This window comes from Bombus affinis, chromosome 15 (assembly GCF_024516045.1).
Source record: "Bombus affinis isolate iyBomAffi1 chromosome 15, iyBomAffi1.2, whole genome shotgun sequence".
Lineage (NCBI taxonomy): Eukaryota > Metazoa > Arthropoda > Insecta > Hymenoptera > Apidae > Bombus > Bombus affinis.
The window spans coordinates 4,199,396-4,215,484 of record NC_066358.1 but is presented as its reverse complement, the minus strand read 5'-3'; the positions used below and the strand labels follow the sequence as shown (position 1 = coordinate 4,215,484).

Here is a 16,089-nt window from a genome sequence, read left to right as displayed (position 1 = left end):
GAGCATCGTATAAAGTATAGATGTTGAAGTATCTCGACGATACTTACTGCTGCCGACGATACAATTGATTGAAGGGGAGGAGTTGTAGCAGTAACATTCGTTTCTACAGGGGGAGGCGTTTCCGATGGATATGAATCGTTCGTCTCTTGCTTATTATCTTCAGACTCTTCGGACACGCTGCTACTCTTACTTCGCCTTCCGGGTGTCAGTCTAACTTTCGCTTCCTCTCCTCTTTGATACCTCTCGTAGGGTAACAGCAACCTGTTCGTACGACCCATTCCATAGACCGTCACTGACTTGATCGCTAATACATAAAATCATTCGAATACTTTACCTTTCGTAATGTCGTCGAGTGATAGTCGCTGCGCTGGTGGATCCTGTATTACCACCTATGTCATCGTAAATGTTTTTCCAGAGTCGACCAGCACTGACAGAATCGTAGCCACCGAGCAATTGCACTTTCGTATAAAACAGGAAGAGATCAACTGTAAACAAAAGAACATTGTTAGTCCGATATCTTCGTTGTATCTTTAGAACATTTATTATAAGGAACGTATGAGTTTGTCAAAAGGAAACACTGCTGTAGATCAGCTTCGAACAGTACCAATCACTGTTTCAATTTAAATTACAATAGATTAATATGTTTTTATATGTACGCAGGCGAAGATATGAGATCTTAATTAAAGGTGTCTAAAAAAGTTTTCCGCCAATTAAAAAAAAAAAAAAAGGACGTCACACAGATACTGACTCTGCCTGTAGCCCAGCAGTGGCATCTTTCCGACAGGCGTACCCCGCGAGTTCATGAAATTCTGCACATCCGTTAGGAATTTCTTTTCCTCAGCGGTGGTCTTTCGCTCGCTTCGTCGTACCACCGACGAAGGTGGCCTTCCAACGCTCGGTACCACCACGTTCGAACTCGCTGGGGCACTCTTCGAGGTAGACGCCACAGAAGCCTCGCTCTCGTTGCTCGATTCGCCTGGCGATGCGCTACGCTTTTTACGCTTCCTTCTCGGTCTTCCTTTTAATTTCGGTGCTAAAAAATTATTTTACATTGTTTATTTAAATAATTTTTTTTAATTCAATCATGCTCATTAGATTAGACCTTTAAGAATGCAATAAAATAACGAAGAATCGAGAAAGCAATTTAGAAAACAAGTATTCCTTTATCTCCTTAAGATTTCTTGCATTTCTGTTATCAGATACTCCTAATCTGTTAGAAGAAATTAATAGTTGCGTTATATATGTTGTTACTTAACATTTGCTATATTGTGGAAAGTTTAAGAAAAATATATTCCTGATTGTGTTTTTCTGGATTACTGGGTAAATACATATATAAGACATTATACGTTTACGATACCGTAATGTTCTTCTTTGATATCTGACGATTATAAAAGTCTGTTTGTTTTAATGCGATACACACAAAAGATGACGATTACCATTGGAATTAGATTAATAACAGGACAATTCACGTTTCGCACGATTTCCGTTTCAAGTAAAAAGACTCCCATTAGGATCGCGTGAAATTTTTTTATTTCTCGTGTCGAGTTGAAATTATACCCAAAATGTGAATATAGAATAACCTTGGTCATTACATTTATTCAATTTTTCGCAATTTAAAAAGTAATCATTTTAAATAACAGTTCAAAAAAAGAATATTATATTTCGTGAAATTTTTCGTCACGAAACGTATAAAACGAACAAATCGACATGTGCACTATAAAAGCTGTAATTACTACAGTAATAATATGATGTATATAATATTTTGTGTTATTGTAGAATAACAAGGTTAGTTTTACTACGTAACGAATATTTTCAAATTGTAATTCATATTTCTATTTGCACTACATTACCAGAGCTGAACATACATATGTATGTAATTATTTATATCAATGCCATATGGCTAATTTTAACAAAATTAAAGAAGGAAACCTTCAAACATCGACTGCTTATCAAAAGATTATATTATTAATTTTCGAACTTAATTTAGCACTGTACGCGTTTTACACTGGACACTTGCAACATGGACCAATATATAATATTGTTATCGTTTCTTTATAAGTTTCTGTATCCATTTCACTTGTACGTATCACATTTCAATACAAATGCTGTCCAGAAAGTCATTCCTTATGTCTTTTGTATGAACCACGATAATTTTACTCACCAGCAACTTGAAAATACACAATTTTATTTTCTTTAATCTTCATTACAATAGTCATTGTTTGTTTGTAACCGCGTCAAAATTAAATAAACGAAACAATCTATGTGCACAATATACAAAGTCACACCATCACTGTTGTCACCTTCACTGGTAAAATTTCTAGAAATCCTAGCAGAACAGTTCGATTGATATTTGTAGATGGATGTTTGTTCTACTGAATGTATTAATCCGGATTATGACCTTCGCTGTTATGGTTACAAAGTATCTTTCCAATAAAGTAACACATCGTGCACAATGGAACCTTACAATAACGTTCTTCCCGCTAGCTTTACTCGACACGTTCTGTTGTTTTTTAAATACTTCTCTAGTCTTTAGCTAGTCTATGTAATCGTCTGCTGCGACTACGTGCAGCTAACCTCGGTCGGTAAATGATACCCAAAATTGTCGAAATTAATATGTATCCACTTTACGCAATGATTATTAATTATATTATGATTATGAATAATTATTAATTACCACGTAAGAACAGCATAGTATTTGATGTTTAACAAACAGGGTATTGAATAAAATTTTTACTCAGCGGGTAGTATTTGTCGATTTAGTTAAAGATTAACGAACTATGTTCAGTGCATTGACTTCTTTAAAAAAATAAGCTGTAGTTGTCCTGTTAATTGGATTAGGGAATGACTTTATTTTAATACTTAAGAGGTTAAATATTAATAGTAAGATACACAAATAAAATAGCTAAAGTAGGTAATTGGTAAATTATAGAGTTAAATAGAAAAATATTCGATAAATAGGTAAACGGAATCAGATAATAGTAGTGGGTTAATAGGTTAACAATTGAGCGTACCTAGGTGATTGCAGAGGAGCTCATGAGTTTCAAGGTCCGGGTAGTCGAAGGTATCTCTGCAGAAGAGTACCCTCGTACCTGGTGTGGCGGTGAATCCACCTAGTGCAGCTGCTATGGACGAGCAAAGCCAGGACGGTTCGGCACCTTCGAGCCTACGCAACAGTGCTCGATATCGACAGTACCTGGGGTACGAGAGCACGACCACTTTCGTTTGGGAAATACAATCCGATTTCCTTGTGTTGTGACTACTTTCGTATTCCTTCTGTTGCTTATCGACGTCTGAGAAATCGATGCCAGGATCGGTGAGCACCTGAGGTTGTGGTATCTCATACCTTAGCGGACTGTTCGCCGGAGATGACGTCGGGGTCGGTGGATAAGACACCTCGCGACCCCACGACCATTCTAACGTAGGCGATAACCAGGTGACGAGATCGTGAACCCGCACGACCACCTTTTCCGATATCGTCAGCACTTCGTCCTGTAATCAGACAAATATTTTCCTTTTATAATAATAATTGTTTAATAATTAGCAATTTAGTAGGTACACAATAGAAAAGGTAAATTAGAAAGATATAAAAGTAGTATAAAAGTAGAATAATTTATAAAAATCGATAAATTATATTTCAAAGCGTGGTTCAAGAGCGTTTATTATAGATAAACGTAATCACAAGATCTTTAGCGAGTACGAGCTATTATCCGCGTTACGTCACTAACTTATCATTTAAGTGACCCCTTTTCCGTTATTAAATCTTCTCCTCAAACTTGCTTTTATAGACTCTATAAATATGTATTTCCTCGAAACTTTTGTGTATTACTATATCTTCTAAAAGTAGGACGAAAAGTTCTCCACGTGTTTCATCGTGCAACTTTTCTTTGCGATGAAACTTGCAGGGCATGTTGAAACAGTGTTTTTATATTAAATTAAATTACTTGTTGAATTAAAATAAATTACCTAACAAGGGAAGAGAGATAAACAAGATGATAATCAAGTTACGCAATTTCGATGGAAACTTTCGGGATTTCTATTGTCTGAGAATGCAGGAACCTCTTTTACCAGTGAGACCTATCTAGAGTATTATTTTACCGACCTTCCATCGACAGGTGGAGGCACGGTCAAGTCCCTGCGCTACTTAAACTTCACGATAATCTGACCTGTCCTGTACATAGATCTACTTGTCGCGTGTGCTGCTAACACACCTATGTGCTCGTTATGTATACACATAATCCAGCCAACGTAACTCGTGGTTTATGTTGTACCTCGAGTGCATCGTTACCTACTCTGCTTCGGCGATAATTTAATTGTCCGTTGATGCCAGCGGCGACGTTATTTTCACAAAGTTTCAACTAACTCTTGGATCTGCTGATTTGTGGGATTTAATTCAACTGTAGGATATTGGTACCCATTAAAGCTTAAAGTATATGTACGAACGTTAGGAAGATTGCAAATGACAGTGTAATAAAGTACAAAGTTATAGAGATAAAAAAGTTCTTTTCGAGTAAATAATTTAATATCCGAAGGTGGCTGAAATTGCATGATAGAACATGATAGATGATAAATGCCATACGCGCTCTTCGTGTATCTCGAAGATCGAACAATGCTAGTAATGACTCATAAGGTAAACATTGGTGTGAAATTTATTACCGAGACGTTGGACGCCTATAAATCAAACAAGAAAAGTAAACGTACAGCGCGACTAAGTATTAATGTTGTTCTTTTTCATCGTTCCTCGACCTTTGAATGAACATAAGACGAGCGGGAAATCAAATCGTAGAAAATAAAATGAATTGAAAACGTAGCCATTTAATTAATAACGAGTTAAACAATCTCAACTATCCAAGACTGAAATAACTGTATTTATTCAAACAACACGAAGTATGATGTTATATTTAATTAACATCGCCCGGTTCTCTACGACGTTCCTTCGCAATTAGCTTATATAACTGGAAGATTCGTTAGCGGCAAATCGAATCGTCCGGAAAGAATTGAGATTCAACGAGGGGCAATTGTGAGATGCACTTGAACCGGTGGCTCTGCGAGTAAATCCGTTAACCCACGGCGAAAAGAGCCTTGAGCCAAGTAAAATGGCCGGGTTTTAACCCCTTGCACTTCAACTGCCAGTCAGAGTTAGCTGTAAGATGCTGGATGTTTCAATGGAACCACCGCTAAGTTTGACAATATCGTTTTATACTATTCAAAGAACATATACAGACTCACCAAAGTATTCGACCGCTCGTAGACACTTCTTATTAGTATACCACCAGTTTGAAATTTTATTAGCGTAGTGAAACGCTATTCAGAGACACGCTTAATGCGAGCATATATTTCTCAGACATTACAAAAATGTTTAAACAGTTGATTGTCAATTATATCAAGAAATCGCAATATTTAATTGGGCCATATTTAAACAGTTGGTTGTCGATTATATCAAGAAATCGCAATATTTAATGGGGCCATATTTAAAGAGATATGGCTAATTATAATTGGAAACAGAATTTAAATATATACTTGTTCGTCTATGCTACGATATGATGTTCTATTTAGTTTGTAAGTCACTGTAGCCTGGGTTATACTTTCATCTTTTAGCTCCGTGCTCCTCCGTGCCCTGCTTCAACTCTCGCCACTCCACTTCTCTTTTCCTCCGCTTATCTTTTTTCCCTTCTACCTATTGCTCGTCTTTCTCTCGTCCCTCGTTTACATCCCATTCTCCATCTTTTCTTCTCCCATCTCTATACCTCTTCTTCTTTTAGCTTTCAGCATTACCTCCCTTCTTTTTTACTCCCGCACCCTTGGTCACTTATTTGCCCTCCTGTTTGTACCATCTTTTCTTTGCTACTTTATCTACTCGCTCGCTTTCTCTGCTCGCTCTAATACACAATCACCAGATTAGTTTGCTGATTGAAATAATTTACCGAAAAGTACCCTGTGTTTTTACGTATCATTTCTTTATTCAAAATAAATTATGTCATATTTACATGTACAAGGACTGAAAGTAACTAAAATTGACGCGTCTTTATTAACTTCTAATTTGTGAAATGTTTCATCAAGGAACGATCCAGTTAATTCGTATAAAAATCTGCAGTGTATCAGAAAGGAAGACGTATTTTTTTTGATAATTACAAGAGGCTATTGACGAGGGCGTATCTGTCCCATTGCTACTAATGCGCTTCGCAACAAATTTATTTGCCTCTTTTGGTCACGTTCATCGCCGCTCGTTTCTTCTCACTGTCAATCGCAAAGAAATTTTCTCTTTACTATGTCGTTCCATTTCCCTGTCTTCTTTGTGCTTCCGATACCAACCGTATGGTTGGTCGCTCTCTTTCGTGTTCTCCACCCCTGAATCACGACTCTGAAAACAAACTTTTCGTCTTAATCGCTGGGATACGCGGAAAACGGTAGAACAGAATGTTGTAACCGAGAAGTATCACGCGTAGCACAAAGAAGAATCTTCCGACATGAATGCCTTTTTTCTCTCCTTTGTTCTACTCGCCTCTTCGTGTATTTATTGTCATGATTTCCTAAGAGGGTTCTCCTCCACGTTCTATTGACTTTTCGGATTGCCAATAGCTACCCCCCCTCTCTCTCTCCCTCCTTCTTTTTTCCTTTCGCCCCTCGTTGCCCTTTCACCCTTATTGATTTCGTTAACACGAAGATATCGTTTTAATTAAATCCCTCGATAGTTTTTGCATCATTTGCCCACGGCTACAAAACCGTTTGTTATCAGATACGAAATCGTGTCTGATTATTCGTGTATTACATTCGGTGCCGTTGTTTCTAGAGAGCGAGTAAACTGCGGCAACTTTGTAATCACGTTAAAGCTGGTAGTGAAACTGATGGCGGGAGTTCAACTCGCAACTCGATTCTATTTAAATATTTAAATGTAGTTTTAAACTTCCATCCCCGGACGAAGTTTCTCCAAATTGGTAATCTCTTACTTTTCAATCGTCTAGGCCGAGCACTTACGCGAAATGCAATTAGCCAACTGTAAATTTTGGATAGCGGGGAACATCGATCAAAGAGCGTCGTATTAGTCGTGGTACGAGGGCTATGAATAGAAATGACTATAAAATTAATTATATGACTAGCGACGTGACACTAGCGCTATACTTACTTAATTAGTACTACGCTATATCAAAAGTAGGGCAGAATTACGCATTAATGAAAATATCTTCTTTGCGTATGATGCAATTAACAGTGTATTCTGGTGTTACGTTTATGGGATTTTCTCGCATTACCGAGAGATCATGTCTACTTAAAAATCGATAACTGTCCTGAATTGTGCTGCTAAACGGTTGCTTTTCCTAAGCGTTGAGACAACGAGTGATTTAGAGGCAAGTACATAATAGATACGTGCTTCGGTATAGTATACGGATCTTCTGGTATCATCGAGATTCTGTCTCATTGATTATCAATAATTATCCCGAATTACGCTAAACAGCTGCTTTATGTTAAGACGAGCGATTTAGATGCAAACTGCTCATGTATGCATAAGTAAATTTCCCGGGTCCGTTGAAAATTTTTAATGAAACCAACACCAACACAGAGGCAGTTCAAGTTACGTTTTATTAATAGCTGAATGGATATTTCAATAAATCTTATGGCGGAACATTGAAACGCACATATTTCAAACAGCCCTCCGGCAAAGTATGCACTTGCAAAATTCAATTTAACAGAGCTACGAACGTACTGTTTGAGGCGTAAACTTTTCGCAAAGAAACAGCTACCAGAGGAAATTACATTTTAAGGTTTACAGTATCTTGAAATATTAAAATATATCTGGTGGGAAACAAACGTCCGTGACTTCCTTTCCGCGACTCTTTATTACACCTTCATGTTTACCCGTAGAAATATGGTTGCTCGAAGGAACTAGGAAAATATACAGCGTCCCGGCAATCATAGTACAATCGACAAGGGGGCGATTCCACATGGAGAAATATAAAACACAATCTTTTCATACGGTGCAACGTTTCCAATGAAACTGAATTTGAAACTTTTGTTTAGTCAGAACGTGGAATAAAACTGTACCGTTTAAGGCCATCAAGAAAATGGAAAGCTATAATCTATATTTTCAACTTATTTCCATACGTTGTATAACCTTCTATCGATTATTCGCTCCTGTCCAGTCTGGACTTAGACAAGTTGGCTTTCACAAAAACAAAACGTCGTACGAAACATTTTGTTCTATAGCTTCGATTAGTTCTTTCACGTAGAATTATCCCTCTGTCGATCATACCATAATTGGCAGAATACTGTGTACAAAAGTGGGAAAGAAAGAGGAACTTTAACAATCAGGCGAAAACGATAAAATTAAAAGATAGAAAGAGTCGATGTTCCTTGCGAGAGAATAAAACGATTGTTATGGAACGAGAGCGGCACCGAGTCGTTTTACACCTCTAAAATTTAGCTAACTTCCGTCGTCTGTACATTTAGAAGATGAGACAAACTCTCTCTATGCAGCCGAGTATTCCCCTTGACTGCACATATCCGAGATGTGTATCTAGAAGAGGGAGAGCCAGGGAGTCAGGCAGAGAGGTAGGGCGAGAGGGTTAGGGAGAGACAAGGCGATGGTGGGATTAAAGGGGTCAACGGAGAGAAAGAGACAGGGCGAAAGGGTGAGAGAGGGTTGCGCAGCGAGGGGAAACCAGCGCACATGTGTAAGGGCAACAATGTGCCAGAAGGTAGTGCAATGTTGGCACAGATACAGACGCAGATTTAACCCCAAACTCATGACATGGACAGTATGCACGGAATCATGTGGAAATGTATTCCGACGTTGCTATGGGGATTCGCTGCCACCCTAAACACACCGATAACCTATCAATTCTCGGAGACTAAACGACCCCACAAAGTATAATATCTTTTACGTAATATAAAAATTATTGTGCGCCATCTAATCTCAGATTGGCAGATGGCTACAATGGATGAAATTTTATCTCGTACGTATTAAATAATACCGTAATAATATCGTTCGTAATCTTAATCGAATATTTTAATCAAAGATAGCTTAACAAATTTTAATCAAACATCAGAGCTGACGAAATCGTCGAAACAAAGCGATTGTAATAAATTTAAAGGCTTACGAAACTCGCCTTATAATTTCAACCGTGAGACGCTACATTTATGGAAGATTTAATTATGCAAAAGTATATAAAATATCCAGAGTACCGCTCGTTATAATATTTAGTAAGTGAAACAAATCTCTGGCCAGGTTCCACTCTTTCAACTATACATTTACATAAATGTCTACAGTCCGTTAATAATCCATTAGTGGTGATTAATGCGGCTGTAAATCAATTAAAGAAGAAAGAATAATATCCGATAACGCGTTTTATCGTAAATAGCACATTATTCTCGTAAATTTTTCCTTTGCAATTCGCAATGGCCGTTGATATCGCGTGAATAATAGCTGGACATCGCAGCTCGCTCGAATGGCGTGTTTACACTCGAGTAATTGTTACAAGCATGTACTCGATTAAGATTTTATCAAGCTCGCGCGATTCGTCAATTCCATCGTGCATTATCCTTTATACTCTATGCGATATGGTAAGGAGGAAAAATCGGCACGATGAAAAATCCATTCATATCGGTGAATAGAGACGTTATACGTACATTCCGGCAACATCTGTCAAGCGGAAGAGAATCGGTCTTGTTTCACGATTTCATATCTCCGAGCGGCCATTAAAGAGTGGCGTGGATGGATTAAGTCAATTCTTGCGCAGGCTAACAACCAATATCAAGGGACAGGATGAGAAGGGTTCACAGTTAACTGCTAAACCAGCGAAAAGATAGAGTAAAGCGTCTCGGGGAATGTTTCATGGCAAAGGTCCAAATGATATTTGTGGCTCGGCAGAGAATACTAAGAATTGTTAATGAACTTTCGCTGTGTGTATCAGGAAAAGTAATTTCCAATTTGAGTAATCCCTTTCCTCCCTCTTCTTTGTATCTCTCCTTTGTTATCTCTTGCTGTTTGTCGTATTCGATCTTTTGCGGATTACCAATTATCCTCAGAGATTTTTCTTGGTCTTGAGAACGTCTCTCTCGAATAAAAATCACTGTTGCATCAAGATACGAAGTTGTTTTATCGTTCCTATTTATTCGTTTTCTATTTATTATATTCTCCAAATATTTTGTACGAAAGGATTGAAATGAAAAATGTTGGAGTATCGGCGTTCCTACAGGAAGATAAACATAATAGAACAGTGTCGTCTTTGTTACGAACCAACCCTTCAATCTTTAGCTCTTGCTCTTCGATTTTACGTTCGTTTGTTTTTACCTTAATCGGGAGAACAATGGCAGCGGCCTCTTGTTCGACCAAGCTTATTAAAAATCTGAATTTTTTTATTAAAATCTATTACACACGGGGCAACGAGCGTTAAATTATTTTTATATTGCTCCATCATCCGATTATTGCACGGACGGTCGACATAAATTTCGCATTACCATTTATAAATTATTTGCAACTCTGAATTCAATTAAATTTTACAGGAAAAGTCATCCCCGCGAGCGCGCGCCAGTTGTCCAGCGCATTTTGATTAATTCGCCAGCAAAAAATAATAAATAACTCTCGAAATTGTTTTACCGGCCGTATTAATTTTAACAGGGTCGCATTGTACGATCAATAATGTATATGTCGTTCGATTTGTTTATTTCAAGAACATCGAAACGCGCGCATCGGTTTTAATAACGATATCGCGACACGACAAGGACGAGCCTTAATTCTTTTCCGTTGTAAACGCGAAACCGACCTCCCCCGATTCGCCCATTTACCAAAGAAATTTATCGCATTAAACATAATAAACGACTTGTATACTCTGCAGCATGCTAGCGATATTATTATCGTAGCTACGAAACTTTCTATCTATCTGGGTAATCTCATCTTGTGCCCGCCACCTCCTTTATCTCTCGTCTTTCACTCAACTTCTTAAGTAGTCTTTTGTAACTTAAATTAAAATAGACGTCAGGAAGAGTATTCCTCGGTCGACACCGAACCAACCAGCCGCCAGATACAGAAGAAGAAAATCGTGTGCCATCGCGAACAGGTAGTGGAAATCTGTATGATTCTAAAACGAATAAACGTCACAACGTATAGTTGGTATACGGTATTTTGCGCGTTCCCCCGTAATTCGCGTGCTTATTTGCTAAATTGACGAACTTCGCAGAGCAAGAAGTAGAATGGCTGGATGAAACATCGATCGAGATTTTTTGGTTTTGGAAAATTTCAGAGATATCAACAAATGGAATCAACGCCACTTTGTCATGCGAGCGACTCGATTATCGGCGGATTACCGAGCTTATAGAAAATCAAAATCAAGGAAAATAGATCGATTTGGCAAGGGATGGAACACGCGTTCAATCGAGCTACATCGTTCAGGCCGGTAATCGTGAAACAGCGTTAAAGACGAAAAGCCGGAAGCAAACGAGAAGAAAAAATTCCGGGAGCCACCGTATAAATACGCAATGCTGCAGTTGACATATTCGCCGAGCGTACATAATACATTCATGGACGAGGGTGGTAGAGGGAGGAAGAGCCCGACGTGGTGGGGAAGTACAATCGTAGAGTGGAATATGTAGCGTGTTGGTTTTAGTGACGCTCAATCTTTGCTTGTAAACCGCACCGGGAGGCCATTACTTTGGAAGTCACGTCGTTATCCGGCCACGAATCTCACCGTGAAAAGTTTAGATTTCGAGCGTGCTTCCAAATCAAATTCTTCCCTCACCACCGTCAGGGCTTTGGAATTGTTTCTTCGTTTTTCTTTCGCCGCGAACCGGCTACCGAGAGCCCAACAAAGAGACGTCGTTCGAGTTTTATGGCTATGGAAGATTTACATCGTCGAAGGATAGACGAACGTGAAATCCTGGGCTTGATACAGGAAAAAAAAAGAAACGTCTCACCGAACGTAGTAAATAAAAAAAGAGATAAAGTATTAAAAAAAGAGGGGGGAAAGCAAGGAAAAAAGCGGTGATAGAGAAAGAGGGAGAGGAAGAAAATATATGTAACACTTGCCGGACAGGAAAATACGAACAGGATTAATTTTAGCGCTTGTGACAGGTTTAAATCAATAAGTATGAGAGCCACTGCGAAGCATAAATCATTGTTAGATTAAACCCTGGAGCACGCGGTAGTAGATGGGGCAATGGCGCGCTTTCAGGAAATATAGGGTGACCCAAAAGTTCCGATCTATATTTCATCGGGTCATGTACAGATCGACACGAATAATACTAACTGAAACTAGGCTAGAGTTGATCGTGTATTGGTCATCTATCTTTTAACAGTTCCTCTCTGTATGTTTCCCTGTAAATTCTTAAAAAATTAAAAAGAAATGTTTACTTCAAAAGAATATCGTATGCGAGTTTCCCGATGGTTCGAAGAGATTCCTAAAATATTTACTACCTGAAGAATTCTTTTTGGGACGATGGGGGAAAGGTGCGCAATAACCTTAACCACAGCCACTTCAACCCCATCCAAAAGTAGAATGGCCCTCGAAATCGTGGAACGGATGGGGAGGAGACTTTTGTACGACAGATAAAGGAAGTGCGTGCACCAAGAATGAAAAATTAGTGGTAAGCATTTACAGTAATTAGCGGCGGTAATTAAGGCGCGTAATGCGAAGGCCACTTCGCGGCGAAAGTCACTGCCTCTAATGTAGGAAAATACGTTTTTGCTCGATTCACTCAGTCTGAATGAAAACAGTACCACTTTGCAACTGGTATGCCAGGATTGAAGCTAAAAGGAATTTGATTATGCTTGGTAGTTTACACACGGTGTTTCTGGATCGATCGAGCCACCCGCTGTCTCTCCCTACCTTTCATACTGTCTTTCTCCATCTCTCCCTCTCACTCTCTGTTATCCCTCTGCTCTGGCTTCCTCCTCTCTTCTTCCTGTTCCATTTTCCTCTTTATCTGTCTAGCGCACTCGCTCGCTCTTTCTCTGTTCGTGCTTCTACATCTTCGTCTGGTTCCGTCGGGGTTCATATGTGAGAAATGGGAATTACTTTTTCAAAAGGGAATAAAAATGGAACGCGATCTCGATTTGATCGTGTTTGCTCGACATGGAGTATTTTTGAAAACACTTTTTCTCGTCGTTTATCTCGCGGTGGTGAAAATTTCCCTTTTTTGCCGATATAAGCCTTATACATTTTAAGATAAATCTCTTTCCTCTTATTGAGAAAATCAAACGTTACATCGTTACCGACTTAGGCAGAAAGGATAAGAAAATAATCAACTATCCCCTGTACTTATGTCAATGAAAAGCAATTAAGGGTTCTTTTTAATCTTGTTAAATCGCTCTTTTTACCATCGCGCCATACTTACATTAATGGCTTCGCTTTTTCCCTGCTCAAATTATATAATAACCGTAACAGAATTCGTGTGCACGCCAGCACGATTTTTATAATAATTACCAACAAGTTTCAGGCGATACATAATTCTCATAATTTTCGTTTTTCCGACTTTAATCCAATAAATGGCATGTTGATGAATTTAAAGGACACATTGGATACTTAGTATTGCGTTCTTTGGGTAATTTTCGATTCGGTTGTCCTTCGAATAAGTTTTCTGAAAGGCATGATAAATACTAATGCGGTTATACTATATTCACTGAATGAAACAGATAGAGTTGAACATTTCAGCTAAGATTCAAAGTTTCTTGCTTGCTCTTCATGAATATATAATGTTCAACATTGTCTCACTGAGGAAAGGAAGCTTGTGTTATTAAGGAATTTTGAATGTTTCTCCTTAATCCTCTTTAGTATCCAACTTGTTTGAACATTTCATTATTTGACAGAAGCTTATAATAAAGCCACTATGAATTTCCCGCACAGTTCAATACGTGTTTTTAAAACATCTTTTTTTAAACGTAGGAAATCTGTTCTGTTTGTCAAAAGGAGGGCAAGATCGAGGCATAAAAATTCGAGGATCCTTCGGGTAAGGCTTAAGCCGAAAATGATAGAAGGAGAAATGACTGCGAAAAGTTTTGTTTAAGTAGATTCCCATCGAAAATAACCGGAAACTTCGAATTACAGCGGAGAACCCGTAAGTTGCGTTCCAATATTTTAGTTTTTACAGTAGCTCGAAATCTTTGAACAGTTTTATGAAACTTAAACATCGTACTTAAAACTTATAATTCCATGCAAAGAAAAAGTTTCCGGAGCAACTTCTGTGCCGCCACGTTTTATGTTTCATTTCTATTCATTATTCCAATGCTTCTTCAACGCGCCGATGCAAATTTTATCTTTTAACGCGCCCACCGGCTCCGGCGCGACGCTTCTAAGCAGTTCAACGATAAAGGATTTGCGTTAACGAAGTAGTTGCCAACGTATTTCGTTAAGTCCGCGGAAACTGTTCGTCGATTAGGTATTGCTTAAACGATAGCCTATCAGCTCGCGCTTAATCCACCGAAATCTCATCGATTAATTTTAATTTACCGCTTGGTCTAAGATCAACCTCCAAATGAGACTATGAACCTTTCGACCCGTAAAATTTCAACTAGGAAAGGATAGGGGTCGAATCAGAAGGATATCTCGATCAAGCTAAGTAATTTATTTAGTAATTCGTTTCGAGTTCGATTATGGGCAATTTTTAAGAGGTCAGATTTTCATAGGAGAAAATTCCCTCCATGTTAATAAGTCTCAGTTATAATTATCATAATTCCAATAGCTTGTATATATTACTCTGTGTTTGCCAGTTACCTCGCTATTTGCATTATTAGTTTCTACGTAATATCTTCTGGTTGTCCGTAATAATCTTACCTTGTTATAATAGCAAACTATTGCGCCATGCGCGTAACGAGTTATTTTTAAAAAAACAAGAAACGCCAAGGATATAGAAAAGATTATTTCGAATCGACGCGGTCCGATCCGATCGTCAATTGCGAAATAATTTCGACCGCAGCCCGCGTTCACGGTATAAAATCCCTAAAAGAGGATTCCGCGATGCTTTTAACCAATCGACAGAGGCATTCCGCGAAAATGAACTCCCCAGGTCGGCGATTTATTTACGCAACGTAGTGACGTGTTTTGTTTATTCAATAAATTTATCGTTGCACGAGATTCGTTTCGAGAGTTTCAAATTTGAAATACAAAGCGCGTCGAATTCCATGGAAATGCATTTGATCGATAAACCCCACCCCCTCTGTTCCTTCTCTTCCCGTCTCTTTTTGCCCTAGCCATTGTCTCCTTCGTACAGAGAAACAGAGCCAATAGAGAGTGCACTACCACACTGGCGAAATAAAGGTTTTTCTTTGCCATTTCTTTGCTTTGACCATGTTTAACACATTCTGGGCGACGAAAAAGAAGATCGAACCAGCCATTTGATTACCTATTTGGCCTTGTCTGCGCATCTTAGCGAAAGTATACATCTGTTCAAAGGAGATTCGTCCATGGAGAGTCAGACAATATGAAATCTGCAATACCAGCGCGCGACCGACCGGTTTTATTACACCATTTTCCACTGTCGAACGACGAGCGTATGTGCCATAATAGGAAGGATGTATAGTAAAGTAGGGTTATTTGAGTCATTTAACAACATCTTAAAATTCAATCTCCAGCTTTACATAGAATAATCAAACTTGTTATATATTACGAGCAGGAGACATCGTTCGCCTTTAACGTGATATAACGAAAGATTGAGAAAATGTCGCGTATTTCAGCGTCAAGAAAGAAAAGATATTGCAACCGAGGATCAAATAAACTTCTTTCCTTCTGACGACTAGTTCAAGTTGTTTCTTTTTAGAAAGTACAATGGCCGTCAAGCTGTCCGTGTACACAATATACGTATTTCACACCGCTAACAACGAGTCGAATAGCCTATTTTTAAATATAAATCGCTTAGAAATCGCTCGGAACCGGATTTGGTAAAATTACAAGGCAGATCACTTAGCTCGACTCAAACATCCTTCTGATTCAAACAACCCTACCTTAGCCTGCGTTCATAACGTTCTGCATAAAAGGCACGGCAGAGAGCACTCGAGTGTAACGTTGTAACAGAGCTCGAAAAACATTCGTGCGCTGTATTAAATTACACCGGCTAGACACGGCACAAGGAAGACCAGTAATTTTCACTTAACTCCTTGATAATCTAATT

At 38.6% G+C, this 16,089-nt stretch overlaps 1 protein-coding gene and 2 long non-coding RNA genes across 7 annotated transcripts in view; 2 read left to right on the top strand and 1 right to left on the bottom strand.

Annotated features, from left to right (window-relative positions):
• The window catches only part of LOC126924922 (mastermind-like domain-containing protein 1), a 172,081-nt gene that overhangs the window by 4,743 nt on the left and 151,249 nt on the right, over positions 1 to 16,089 (bottom strand). For 4 of the 5 annotated variants that reach the window (XM_050739921.1, XM_050739919.1, XM_050739923.1 and 1 more), the window contains 4 exons: positions 3,012 to 3,489; positions 749 to 1,033; positions 335 to 485; positions 48 to 261 (listed from right to left, as the gene is read on the bottom strand). In XM_050739921.1, coding sequence (XP_050595878.1) covers positions 48 to 261; positions 335 to 485; positions 749 to 1,033; positions 3,012 to 3,489 — 1,128 coding nt within the window. The remainder of the gene's footprint in view (positions 1 to 47; positions 262 to 334; positions 486 to 748; positions 1,034 to 3,011; positions 3,490 to 16,089) is intronic. The other variant, XM_050739922.1, reaches the window with a different exon arrangement.
• The window catches only part of LOC126924985 (uncharacterized), a 35,830-nt gene that overhangs the window by 5,784 nt on the left and 13,957 nt on the right, over positions 1 to 16,089 (top strand). The gene's annotated exons all lie outside the window — the stretch shown is intronic.
• On the top strand, positions 11,360 to 16,025 carry LOC126924989 (uncharacterized). Its single transcript, XR_007713771.1, has 2 exons — positions 11,360 to 12,570; positions 13,869 to 16,025. It is a non-coding gene; the product is annotated as an uncharacterized LOC126924989 (long non-coding RNA).